This window comes from Paramormyrops kingsleyae, chromosome 19, assembly GCF_048594095.1.
Source record: "Paramormyrops kingsleyae isolate MSU_618 chromosome 19, PKINGS_0.4, whole genome shotgun sequence".
In the NCBI taxonomy this organism is placed as follows: domain Eukaryota; kingdom Metazoa; phylum Chordata; class Actinopteri; order Osteoglossiformes; family Mormyridae; genus Paramormyrops; species Paramormyrops kingsleyae.
In genome coordinates this window covers 16,310,627-16,322,722 of record NC_132815.1, presented here as the reverse complement: position 1 = coordinate 16,322,722, position 12,096 = coordinate 16,310,627, and the positions used below count along the sequence as shown (strand labels likewise).

Genomic DNA, 12,096 nt, shown 5'->3' with positions numbered 1-12,096 from the left:
CTTTTCAGGAACAGGCATGTTGCCTCACACCTCAGGGATCTGGGTTTGTGTCAGAGCTGTAAGTTCCCTGTGTGGAGTTTGCATCTTCTCTCTCTGTTGTCGTGGGTTTTTTTTCCAGGTACTTTGGCATCACTGAGTTACCTGTGGTGTGTGATTATGTGTATCCTTCAAAGGACTGCCATGTCATCCAGGGTGCCTGCGCCCCTGCACTGTGTCCTCTGTTGCCTGGGATAGATTCCAGGCTTACTGTGACCCTGTATCAAATTAGTGGTTGGAAGAAGCATCCATGCATAGATCCTAATCAAGTTACATGAGGAGTCTTACTTCCCTCTTATCAGGGCTAAAGTACATGAAGCATAATTCCAAGGGTTGAACAGCATTATAACTAAAATCATCCAGATGTTTTACATATTAGCTCTGGTCCGGAATGGTTCATTGCCCTGAACTGACTGTCTGACCAGTCAAATTGACTTGTCAGTTATTAAGAAATAAGGTATGAACCTATAACAATTATTAAAATTATAGTAGTTTGTTCATCCTACACGCGATCCATTTTGGTTACCGAGTGGAATAAATTCCAAACAGGCCCAAATAAGAGTTCATTATAATAGAGCCTGAACAGGTCAAGTTGAGCCAGCCTTAATTGTCATTTATTGACCGGTGAATCCACTTAGCTGTAATCAAGATAATCCTAAATAACACAATTCTGCTTACTTTTGTCCATCCTGATATGCCTTAATCAGTTTAATTACACTAACGGTTGGGATTCCTCAATATTAATATAATACACACTTAAGATTTTAACCAGTGAATTTGAAATATCATAGCACAAATGTATCAACTGTCACCCTCAGAAAAGTAATTACATTTTAATCGTAAATTAAAGTAGCCTTTTTCAAAGGTGTTGATCCGGAGACAATCACACTGTCGAGATGTTCGGGGGGACTCCCTACAGCGGATCTTCATTATATATAACAGTCTGTGTAACACACGCACTGCTGTCTGTGTGAGCGCGCTAGTTTCACCTGGACGTTAGAGGATGCTGCCAGCACATGCACATAGCTTAGCCTTGAATACGGACGAATTAAGGGCGAATCAGCTCCGTTGCCTTATGATCACTTATGATGTTCACATAATTAAGTTTTGAGGATTTTTAAAAGGCGGTCCCAAATCCACGTGCAGCCGCGGAAGAAATAAAAGATAAATGTGACAAGAGATACAATTTTGTTTTGATTTTGACATACCAAAGGCCTGTCAAGAATCGCCATTATGCGCCAAATGTACCTGCTGTTTATCTGACTGAGGCTGGTGTCCAGAGTGACTCATAAGTTCTGATAAACGTAGAGTATTTATGGGCTGTGATAGTTAACACGTCGGTAGTTAGGAAAATGTATGGCTCGCGACTAACCGTGTCACTTTTATCATTCCGCCCTTATGTACACCGATTAAAGTTGATAATTTTAGGAACCAGTTAACTATTCATTACATCTCTGCAATAACGACTGTAAAATGCAACTAGAGATTTTTTTTCAGAAGCGGATCCGTCGATGGTCCTACACGATTGAGCGCCGGACTGTTAACAGTGCAAAACCTGCCCTCAGTTTACGCGGTTAACTCGCTTGCACCACAGCTCTTTTACAGGTTTGTAAAATCTTTCATTGATTGATTGATTGTAAATATGCTTTATCCTAATCAATCTTGTTGCGTCTTAAATTACCTACAGTACTGTACAAAAGTCTTAGGCAGTCCAAAGAAATGTTCAAAGCTGTTTATCTGGGTAGCAAGTGTACTTTGGCTTAGAACAAAAAACACAATTTAACATGTGCAAATTAACAGTAACACAATAAAAACTAGTAATAATTTGTTCTGTTTTCTAAAAAGTTACTGATATGTAGTTGGATGGCTAGATGAACACCGCTTCAGTTCCCAAACTTCTCCTCAGGGGCACCTCAGCCGTTCCATTATTTTGTTAAATTTCACCAACAGCTCAATTAAATAATTCAATTAATTGGTTTAAAAGGTCAGTGACAGATTGACAAGCTGTATGAGGTGTGCTAGTGGCCAAGTCAAAAAATACATGGCTGCACTGGACGGTCGCTGCAAATACTAGGATATGATTTTAGCAGAGGTTGTGAATGGCTAAGCGGACACACTTTGACAGGCATAATATAGTTTTACACCAACACGAGGATAATCTAAACATCATTTTCTTTGCCTGTCTAAGACTTTTGCACAGTACTGTATGTCTTAAATTTGTTGGCAAGTTTCCAAACACACTGGGATGATAGAAAGAGTACTAGTTATATGATGATGATGCTGATTTTATTATTATTATTATTATAATTAATATTATTGTCGTTGTTTTTGTCTTGCGTTGTTGTCACCCTATGATCATTGGCCACCTCATTGAGTTTGGTGCCCCTGTCTCACTGTAAAAAATTCTGGAGACCACTGACTTAGTACGTTTTCACACCTATAGTTCGGTTTCTCCGGTCCGAATCAGTTGATGAATTTGTAAATTGTAGCGTTTTCCCCTCGGTTGGATTTGCTTTCACGCAGAGAAAAATCCAACCGAAGCAACAATGCGCCACTACAAACCACGTGAGAACGTTCATTTTGCTTATTGGTCAGATGTGTCTGTGGCGGGAGCAAGATAGTAAAGGAAGGAGGTCCTATGCAGCTGAACAGCTCTCACGTTTATGTATTGTTGCCTCGTTTTTTTTAACTTTCACACGACACCGTTCAGTCGACCGGTCAAATCTCTCCTTCAACCGCTGACTGAACATTTTGAAAGCTTGACAGGTGTGGTCATTTGCCCAGATTTCAAGAAGGCAACGTACATCACTGTAGACCTTGGTTCATTTTTCCTTCTCCGCTTAGCTGCTGCTATACTAGTTTGCGTGCTCTACTGCATATCAAAATGCACCTGGCTACGGGACCTGTTTAGCTGAAATTCGCGGGGTATACCTGGAAACTCGGTCGGATTGAGGTCGGATCACACAACCGCTCCAGACTTCATTTGGGACCGCACCGAGACCATCTCCTCTCGTGGGTCTCGGTGCGGTTGTTTTACCTCGCACCCGAGTGTGATTACGGTGTTCACACCTGCCAAAACGAATCACACCAAGGTGGAAATCGAACCAGATTCTTCTTTAACCGGACTAAAAACTGTGTGGAAAAAACTCTATGTGGTAAGATTAGACTGGAAATATACATATTATCCACTAGGGGGCAGCCCAGTAACATTTTCGTTGCTTCTGTAGCGCAATGTAAATGACTTGAAAAGGGCATTTAAAAGGGAAAGAAAGATCTGCCCTCGTAGGTGGCTGACCGTTAGTATATGATAAATAAAAGCACATCAGTTTGATCATTCAGAGAAGCAGGCACCAGGGGATGGTAATCCAGTCCCCAATGACTCTGGGTGGCCCATGAAACCCTAAACCGTAACCCATATTAAAACCTTGCAACAGTCCAGCCCTCCCAACAGCTATCAGTAACCTCTTATTCACTCAGAATATTCTGGAAACCTAAGGAGACCCCAGATTGGACGCACACAGACACTCACAGCTAGTTGCTACACAGTCAGTGATTTTCCCAAATGTGTCTTTGGTCTGTGGGAGGAAGCTGAAGTACCCAGAGGAATCCCACGCAATCACTGAGAGAACATGCACACAGTTCCCACACAGAACCTGGGATGAACTCGACCCTGTAACCTTGGAGATGTGAATCAACAGTGCCATCTGGTGGCTGGGGGGAGGGGCTCACTCAGTAGCAGCACTGGCTCTGAGCTGTAATCCTGCTGACCTCTAGTCGATCCGTCTACAGCCACAATACAGTAAATAATCTGAGGTCATAATATAATGCCATAAAAGTAAGCATTATCAAGCTCGGTGAAACTGCAGAGCACAGGTGCCATATTTAAAAAGGGCAAATGAACCAATCTGATCTCTCCCTCCCAGGCAGGATTCCTGAGTCGATCATTGTGGATTTCCTACCTCGGACCCAATTAAGCCAAGAGAGCCACACTCCTCCCAAGCCCAGCCTTCCTGTCACAGCTACCCTCCATAAGGACAAAGCCAACCTTCCAGTTTTCCCAGCTGATGTCCTCATGCCGATTTTTCCCAAGGGTTTGGCATGTCAAACACTCTACGTTGAAAAATGGTAACAGCAAGCAAATGAAGTCAACCTGAATGAAATAGGAAAACTTCAGAATTTGAGATCGGACCGCTTTGCGCGGAAAACCTTCTGAGACAAAGGTAGACTTAGGTTTCCGCTGCTCTTCTGCGCCATCTGCTGTATCCCCTCAGCACATTGGAGGAGGGTTTTTCTCACCCTTTTCCTCTCCCGTTCACAGATCACTGATCAGAGGGCGCGTGTCACAGCACTGAGAATCAGGACGACCAGTTCTCAGCTCCGACGGGGTTGCATTGAAACACTGGGTTTAGAAAGCCGGAATTCTGGGGTGGGCCCTACAGGAACGATTCGGAGAGGGTTTGGGAGTGCTGTAGGATGGATTTTTCAGGAGAGCAAGGACGGAAAGGAGACGCGAAAACTGCATCACTAACAGGACAGAATCTACTTAAGTGTGAGTCATTTTGGGCACAGATTCAACCTGTACTACCTGAATAAACATGAAGTACCTACTTCGATTTACTTTATATGCAGATTTTGCAGAACTAATCTGTAAACTTGCTGCTTGTCAAATTATGAACTTCCAACCTGTACTGCATCCTGGTCTGGTCAACCCATTGGGCACACAGGCAGTTGCCTGGGGCGTCATCTTTTGAGGCGGTGCCAATTTAGCAAGCCGATTTCACTTGCCTAGGCTGCTACATGGACTTCAACAGTACTGACTTGTATGTATATACATGTGAACTGACTTGTCTATATGATGATGGAATATGACACAAGCCAGCTTACACATTGTTTTGCAGAAAGGACCAGATTTTAAACAATAATTCCAACAAAACTTTTCAGCACCAGCAAGGTCAGACGAGCCCATCGGGTACCTTTTCCTGTTTTTTGGCCCGTGTTCATCTCCCGATTTACAGCCTGCTCGGGAAAAGCCCATCCATCTGGCGCGTGATAGTCTGCATCAGTGAACGAAAGACGGACAGAGACACTGCCGCCAGATTAAGAGGACCTAGGGATTGGGCACAAACCCTGACACCAGCACCTCAAAAGGGGAGCAGTAATACCGGCCATCCACATGGGAGAGCAGGGTCGCTGGCATGGGCCCCAGCCAAGCGGGCTATTCAGGGGCTATTTCAAACCCCCGACACCCACGCTGCTAAAAAAAGCCGACTGTCCGTACAGTTTGCTGAACGCGGGGGATCTGAGAAAACATGCACTGGGGTTCTGAACCCCGCATGATCCGTTGTGGACTGAACATAGCGCGGTAATGCCAGCTGGTAGGCTTAGCAGGTATGAAATGAGGAAGAGGAACAGACCTGGGTATGGCTGAGAGCTGCCCTCTGTGGCGTCCTGCTGGCCACTCTCCCTCGCCCGTCCCGTTGGCCGCTCTCCCTCGCCCGTCCCGTTGGCCACTCTCCCTCTCCCGTCCCGTTGGCCGCTCTCCCTCGCCGGTTCCCCTCGCACCTGCTCCCCTCCCGGCTCCTCTCTGCTCGTGATTCACGCCGCGCAGCTGCTCTTTCGCACACGCGTCCCGCTCTCACGTTTCCGTGGCTCATTCACGCTGCCCCGCCGCTAGGGACTCGGATGCCAGCCGAGAGCGAGGCGGTATCACCCCCCCCCCCGGGATGCGGCAGTAGGCGCTCTTTGGGGCCGCCCTCGCCTTCATGCTCATCCCTCGCCCTGTGACGGCTATGTGACACGTCCACCAGATATTCATAGACATTCAGCTTCCTCAATACCATTTAGGACACGCACTTGCGTGTGATGCGTCCAAGAAACCTGGGAATTTCCGTGGTAAAATGATACATCAGCTATGTGTAACAAATAGCTATGCATCATGATCCAGATTATAAAACACAACACTGAACTACATCTGTCCATCCATCTTTTAACCACTTATCCTGGTCAGGAGGGCTGGAGCCTGTCCCAGGTGGACAGGGAACAAGGCAAAATTAAACTTCAGCATATAATACTTATATAAAAATAGTTCACTCCAGGCAGAGGTATCAGTTATGCAGGAGGATGTGAGATCTGAGCCCTTATAGCACATTCACATTAACTCCAACCAGCCCCTGAGCCACTGACTACTCCTATAATGTAAAATTAAGGACAGGGACTTTCCAAAGCAGAGGTTGTTTGTTCAAATCCCAACAGGAGCCCTGCAGTGAGGATTTAAACTGAAGCTAGGTAGAGTGGGACTCATTCTAGGGGTGACAGCAAACAGCCAAAGGATAAGGGGACGGCAGGAAGGAAGAGGAGACGCGAGTTTTAAAAAATTATGGGAAGGAACAAAATGGCAGGTCAGTGCAGAGGGAGGAACAGGAGCAGAAAAACAAATGGGTGTCAGGTCAAGGACAGGGAACAGCTCAGGGCGCGGAGGCATCAGCATCTGGGTGAGTTTATAGGGGAGCAAGAGCAGGAACCCCAATTTTATATAAGGAAACAAGATTTGTGCTTGGAAGCTAGAACTACCCCCACTGCAGGCCTGTCACAGGATGTAAGCCTGTCTGGGGGGAAACACGACCCGGAAAGATTGTCGAGGGCCCTGGGTACGACGCGGGTCGGCTCGCGAGGGCAAGCTGCGCGCCGTGCGTATGTCAGAGCGCCGATGGGGGGGAGTTATCAGCCCCTTCGCTGCACTTTCTAAAAATAAACGCGCGTTTTTGGTGGCTCGATAAGAATAACAGCCTCTCAGACGCCGATGCCTGGGGGGGTGGGGGTGGCAGCTAGCAGGGGCGACTCGTGTCACTGGAATGGGGCGGCAACCATGTTTAAAACCAGCTGCAATTTGAAACCTACAGCTCAGGCTCAGACGTGACCAGACAGCCAGCTGAAAACGCTGCGGATGCACATGGCGGCGAGGGAGAACGTGCCGAGTGGGGGTCATGACTGTAGCCTTTTCAGGGAGGGGGGCGGCGACAGGAAGAGGGCATTTATATGTACAGCATGATGACTGAAAATGAGAGTCTGCTCTATGGTTTCCTGTTTGTTTCCTGTTCGTAAATATGACCTTTTTCAGACACATGCAAATGACCAGGCATGTTCTGAAAGATTCTGGGTGGGTGCATGCAGTCTACCCCCCCCCCCCCCCCCCCAGCCTGGGAAGGAAAGGACTCTGGCAGCATCTACACTGGATCGATGGCATGCTTTTCACATCTCAGCGTGATGGTGGGGGGGGGGGGGGTTGGGTCGAGGCGGTGGAAATGAAGCATTAAAAGACGAGCGGACTGCATGCGTGCAGGAGAGGATGCAGCAGAGGGTAGGAAAAGTCATACTTTTTGCAAGGACGTTTCAGACGACTGGACTTTCTTGGGAGATATCTGCGAAGAGAGTGAGAAAATTATTTTCTTGTTTCCCCTCTTCAAAGATATCTCCTAAAGGCAGAGTAATCACAATACCTTATAATCATCACATAATCTCCCTTCTTTCCTCCTCCTCTCTCCCTGTGCACCCTCTCCCTCCTGCTCTCCTCCTTCCCAGTATACTCTCTCTCCTCCCAGCACACTCTCCCACCCTCTCTCCTCCTCTCTCCCAGTGTACCCTCACCCTCCCAGGCTCCATCTCGCTCCCAGTATCCAATCTGTCTCTCTCACCCCCTCACTCCCATTTCCAGTGTTGGTTAAATACAGCATTTCCCTGGGTTTTCTGGGATTGCAGGGAGAACAATGCCCACACAGAGAAGCATAAGCTGTGGCGGGCCAGTGGATCATGGCAACTTGCGGCCTTCCGCCCGCTAAAGAGCATGTTTATCTATGTTAATTACTGCCCGGTGCCCTCTGCTGGACGGGCTCGGCTGCACGGGCGAATCACGGTGCTGGTGAAACTGAACACTGTTTTCAGCAAAGAGCCTGTGGTGTTCACCACTGAGATACACACTCACACACACATACAGCAGATACTTAGGACATCTCCTTAAGTGTTTTTGGATGTGGCAAAATACCATAGTAGGTGTGTATGTTTCATTACCAAATGGGTTCCCATGAATGTTCCACCCTCTTCAGTGTTAATAAGCAGAGTATGAATAGCATGCATGTTAAGAGCTCAGCTAAAGAGGAGCATGCGTCTGCTGTGTTTGGTGCACAGCTGTATCTGCATAGGGGCCGTGGTCAGGCATCCCCACCCTGGCGGGGGGGGGGGGGGGGGGCACTGAAACCAGCCCATGGTGAACCACAATGGCAAATAATGACAAACAAGTGCCCGGTAAAGACAAACAAGCCATTAGTGACAATGTCGTCAGTTAAACACCCTCAACCCCATTAGTAGGTGAAAACCAGCCTGGGGACGGGGGGGGGGGGGCAGGTGAAATAGGAATTTTGTTATTCTCACTGATTGCTGGGTGATTTGCACTTTCTAATTTTACTTCAGTAACTCCAGCTCTGGAGGACTGCAAGCTGCCCACGACTTCATGTTTAACACCTCCCCCGCTGTTATTCCTGTATGATGTGTATCAAACAGCGCCCCCTGCTGCTGCGTTACGTAAGCCAGGCGGTGGGCGAGGCAATCGGGGCCTACCTTCATGGGAGCCAGTTGTATGGGGGTGATGCAGGAGGGGTCCACCATGGGCTTGGGCCGGTTGGCGGTGTCGGCGATCAGGCTCTGCCATTGCTGCGGCAGCCCAGTGTACTTCTGCTCGCGGTGGTCAAAGCCCGTGTGCACGCGGTGCTCGAAGTTGGAGGGCGCCGAGATCTCGAGCCGCTTCTTCTTCTTCCCAAACATGCTGGAAAATCCAGAGAAACCTGCAAGGCACGGGGAAAGCCCAGTGATTCTCTTGCGGACGCTGGACGACCGGCAGGAAGGCCAGTGAGACGCCTCCGGTAGCACGGAGAGAAGACAAAGGATGACAGGATCTGGCTGAAGGAGTGATTAAACGGAACTGCCTCTCGATGAACTTTACTTCAGAAACAACATGGCGTCCACATCGCAGGACAAACCACAATCTGCTCTAACACACATATCCAGTCAAGGTCACGGCACCGGGCGACATTGTGTCGAAGGACAGCAAAAATAGCCTGAATGCATTCCAGTGATGAGCGCAGCATGCGGAAGAGGATGTCAACATGAACGACGGCAGGGACGGAGCTGTGAGAACTCGTGGTGCACAAAACATCAACAGAAGATGGCCTACAGGTAGACATACAGGATACTTCTGTTTCATGAGTATCAGATATTGATGTTTAAACAAAATAAACACGGGACCGCTAATGGAAAATAAGGTTCTCCAAAGGCAGGTACACCAGACATTGCGTTACTCTGAAGTTATCATACAGAGCCAAGCTTCGCGGTGAAGACACCACTTTCAGGGACCAGAAGAAGCTCCCCAGTGGGACCCAGACACTCATCTTCAGAATAAATCTGCCCGATTGATAGAGTCCATGTGGGCGTCCTGTGCGAAGAGACCTTCTGCCAGCAGGCGTCTCAGACAGGCGGGAGGTTTAACCCAAAGCGCTTTGGCTGTTAACGCTTAGCGACAGCGTGCGTGTGAGGCATTGAAACGTCTTTACTCGTCCGTCAAACAGGCCCATGATGGACAGTGCGTTTAATTTGCCCTAAAAGGAGATGGCATGTTTAAAGAGGTCTCCATGGTGGAGATGGTGCCACGCCGGTGCATAAACGCGGCCGGATTCAGGTATGCCCCCCCTCCATTGTGACTGACAGTGGTGTCCTCATTTGTCTTATATAAATATCACCAAGTGCGACCACACTTACCGGAAGCTAAACCAACGACGTGCTCGTCCGTGGTCCAAGGGGGCGGGGCATTTATCAAAATGTCACCCAGGGAGCGTTGTTCCATTGGACTCAAGAACAGGTCACGGCCCTGAACCCGGCGGGCCACAGACAAGGCCTCCTTTCACCGGTGCCAGGGAGGAGGTGGGCCCATACACATTACGGCCTTGAGACAGCGTTCAAAGGCCCTTTATACACACGGCACTCCTCTCCCCAACAAACAAAGCGGGCCCTCTGTGGCGTGCCAGGCGGGTGCGAGAGCGGCCTGGGCCAGCTGTCGGATGGACGCGCGGGACGGACAGCCACCGCTGGCACGAGGACGACCACAGAATCGCCTGAATGGAGATGTCTGTGTTCCCTAAAGTGAAGTGTTTGTGCGGAAAGGGGGAAAAAATAAAAACAGCCCATCACAGGTTAGGGAACAATGAACACGGGGTGGAAAAGAGATCCCACTGGTGGGATTAAAGGGGTTTTAATCGTTTCACAGCAGGAGAGCTGACTGTTCAAAAGGAGGAAGTAGGAAGACCACCATCAACCTGCTAACCAGAAGACTGGTCAAGGAAGTGACTATTTGCCCCAATCGATAATTAATAAAAACCAGTACAGCAAGAACAGTCTAACCAAATTTTACTCAGTCGAGGCGGTAAAATGCCCTTTAGGGTTATTAATTAGCCTTAAAAATAACTCAGAGAGACGAGAGGAAAGAACGTCATTCTTATGAGTCGTGTTCCTTTTTAATGACCTTTTAATTGCTCGTTTTAAGAGCCGGTCCTTCAGCGGTTACTGCAGGGACTTGTGGCCCTTCCTGGGGTGTTTCTTCTCATCTCACACTCTAACTCGCTCTATGAATCCACTTACTTTGGGTCAAAGTGACATGAACATACACACCCAAAGCCGACTGCCTCTACCCTCATAAACACACCCCAAAAGAATGCAGTTTCAACTCATTTTCAAGGGGCTTCTGATGTTTTTTCTGCAAACATCCATACAGTACTGGGACATACATATTAGCTACTTTACCCTGCTCAGGGCACATCTAAGGAAATAGTGGTTAAATGTTACAACACAGTGGCCAAATACAAAAGACTGCAGACCGCTGGGATTTTCATCGTTCAGTAAAAGCAGGAACTTCAGCTTGCGTGATATTAATTCCCCAAATTACCAGTGCCTGAAGACATACCTTATCAAGAAATCATTCTTATTTACTGACACAATACTTGAGAATCTCACATCAAGAGAGAAAAATGTGCCTGTGACATTTTACTGCAGTAAAATAAACCTTTTTGTCCAATGCACCAAATGGAAATCTGCAGAACTGGTTTAAGAATGAGATATAAATCTCATAGACCTTTCTGGGGGTGCTCGTGACACACACCCTGCCCCATCCCACCACCTCCATCTTCTTCCCCGTTTATGATGTCAATTTGTGGGATTTAATACATGCCTGAAAGACAGGTGTCATCTCTCAAGTGGCATCCCAGCCAATGAGACATGCGTACCCTGCCCCTCCCGCATCCTCTCACTATCCAATCAGAAAGCGAACAATCTCATCATTTCAAGAGAATATAATGACCAAATCCTCAAAGCATCCTGATCACTCATAACTGACCCCGTCCATCCAATGCATTTATGTATTTATCACCAATAAATAACCTTCAGCTAACTACCACGTAGACGGCATCAATTATTTAAAACAGAAAATGTTTTAAATCAGTTGAAAATTAACAATTAAAATTAAACACTAAGTATCGTCACGCACAATCACACATGTAGGTTAATGTGCCTGGGTTGCCTTTATGTCTTCACCATGTAAGCGTCTGGGTTTATACTTAGAATCAAAAATGTTTCAAGAACCTCTTACGGAAGCATAAGAAAACGAAACATTTTTTCGGATACGAATGGAACAGAATGCACAACCGGAAAACAGCTTCTGAAAATAAATCCTGTAAGAAGACAATGTTCCCAGTAATGGGCCAGTTCTATACACAGGCATAATGAGGTGGTCTGATTGCCTAGGCTGTGTGCGCCCAGAGGATGCTGCTGAATTTTACACACGGAAGATATGCTGTTAAACGGTTTTTAAACCAGATACAAATGGAACAGGGATCATGATACAAGATGATGGAGTGTCTGAGAATTCCAGTGTTTTATCATTACATTTACATGTATTTTATTTAGCAGTCTAAGCGATGTGCAAGTCAGGTAAATAGCACATTATGAACATACGACTTTTAAGGA

The 12,096-nt window shown here is 47.3% G+C and overlaps 1 protein-coding gene and 1 long non-coding RNA gene across 5 annotated transcripts in view; one reads left to right on the top strand and one right to left on the bottom strand.

Moving 5' to 3' along the window:
• pak5 (p21 protein (Cdc42/Rac)-activated kinase 5) overlaps positions 1–12,096 on the bottom strand; it is a 48,314-nt gene that overhangs the window by 19,949 nt on the left and 16,269 nt on the right. For 2 of the 4 annotated variants that reach the window (XM_072702690.1, XM_072702689.1), the window contains exons 2-3: positions 8,647–8,870; positions 7,410–7,454 (exon numbers count right to left, since the gene is read on the bottom strand). In XM_072702690.1, coding sequence (XP_072558791.1) covers positions 7,410–7,454; positions 8,647–8,850 — 249 coding nt within the window. In that variant the 5' untranslated portion in view covers positions 8,851–8,870. Of the gene's footprint in view, positions 1–5,450; positions 5,834–7,409; positions 7,455–8,646; positions 8,871–12,096 lie in introns of those variants that run through there. The other 2 variants (XM_023799553.2, XM_023799562.2) reach the window with 2 other exon arrangements.
• LOC111837484 (uncharacterized) lies at positions 962–4,658 on the top strand. Its single transcript, XR_002836665.2, has 3 exons — positions 962–1,641; positions 3,960–4,256; positions 4,355–4,658. It is a non-coding gene; the product is annotated as an uncharacterized lncRNA (long non-coding RNA).